Source organism: Aplysia californica, unplaced genomic scaffold (genome assembly GCF_000002075.1).
Source record: "Aplysia californica isolate F4 #8 unplaced genomic scaffold, AplCal3.0 scaffold00141, whole genome shotgun sequence".
NCBI classification, from domain to species: Eukaryota; Metazoa; Mollusca; class Gastropoda; order Aplysiida; family Aplysiidae; genus Aplysia; species Aplysia californica.
In genome coordinates, this window is record NW_004797411.1 from 1,383,911 (window position 1) to 1,384,891 (window position 981).

Here is a 981-nt window from a genome sequence, read left to right on the forward strand (position 1 = left end):
CACACACACACACACACACACACACACACACGCACGAGCACAAACCTTCTCCTCCTCAGGTACTCTATCTCTGGCCCTGTGAAACACCAGAGACGGCTCCAGCAATGCCCCACAGTACAACGGCTTCACGAATAGTCTGAAAAGAGGAACATAATGCTGTTGAAGAATGCTAGTAAATAAGATGATGATGATAATCCGGCGTCTGCACTGCAGCGTTTAGGGGCTTCGTAATAACCTGCAGAAGGCCTGAGTTCAAATTTCGTGTGGAAGATATTTTAATTTTAATAGTATCTTAATCGTTCTGCATGGACACTGCATTCTACTCAACTTCAGTTGGCTCTGACAGACAAGAACGAAGCTGCCTCCTAAATGATCTAAAGTTGTGTTGATGGAGGTGCAAAACTCGTGCAGATAAAGATAATAGAGAAAGATGGACGGAGAAAAAACAAAGAAGAAAAATCAAAAGTAATTAGATAGATTAGTAGTGAAGAGAAAGTCGAATACAAAAATAATCAAGGTGATCATTATTATGACTAAATTATAATGACTATGACTTTGGCAGTGTTGACAATAATGAAGTAGGAAGCTGGATGTAGTATTGGTAATCATGTGATTGATTAAGAGGATCATAATAAGACGGAAAATAAGGGAAGGCGTAGGGAGATCTATTATGAATTGTGAAAGGAAAGGGGGGGGGGGAGCAAAAGAGATCGTATTTATTTGAACCAAAAAAAGGAAGAATTAACATTATGCAGCAGTTTGTTAGTGCTTCGGTTGTTGGTACTATAATTATTATACTTCTCAGGAAGCCCAGAATGTTACTGAAAGATACGTTATTGGTTGGGGTAATAACAAGATTTAATTGATTTTAAAGCTTATGTGACGTACTATTGTGCGCTATACAAATTCTGTGTAGAATACTACTACTACTACTACTACTACTACTACTACTAGTAGTAGTAGTAGTAGTAGTAGTAGTAG

At 38.1% G+C, this 981-nt stretch overlaps 1 protein-coding gene across 1 annotated transcript in view; it reads right to left on the reverse strand.

Moving 5' to 3' along the window:
• LOC101862573 (chitin synthase chs-2) overlaps window positions 1-981 on the reverse strand; it is a gene marked incomplete in the record, with an annotated part of 89,177 nt that overhangs the window by 48,616 nt on the left and 39,580 nt on the right. The window contains 1 exon segment of the mRNA XM_013081678.2: window positions 46-136. Within this exon segment, the coding sequence (XP_012937132.1) occupies window positions 46-136 (91 nt within the window).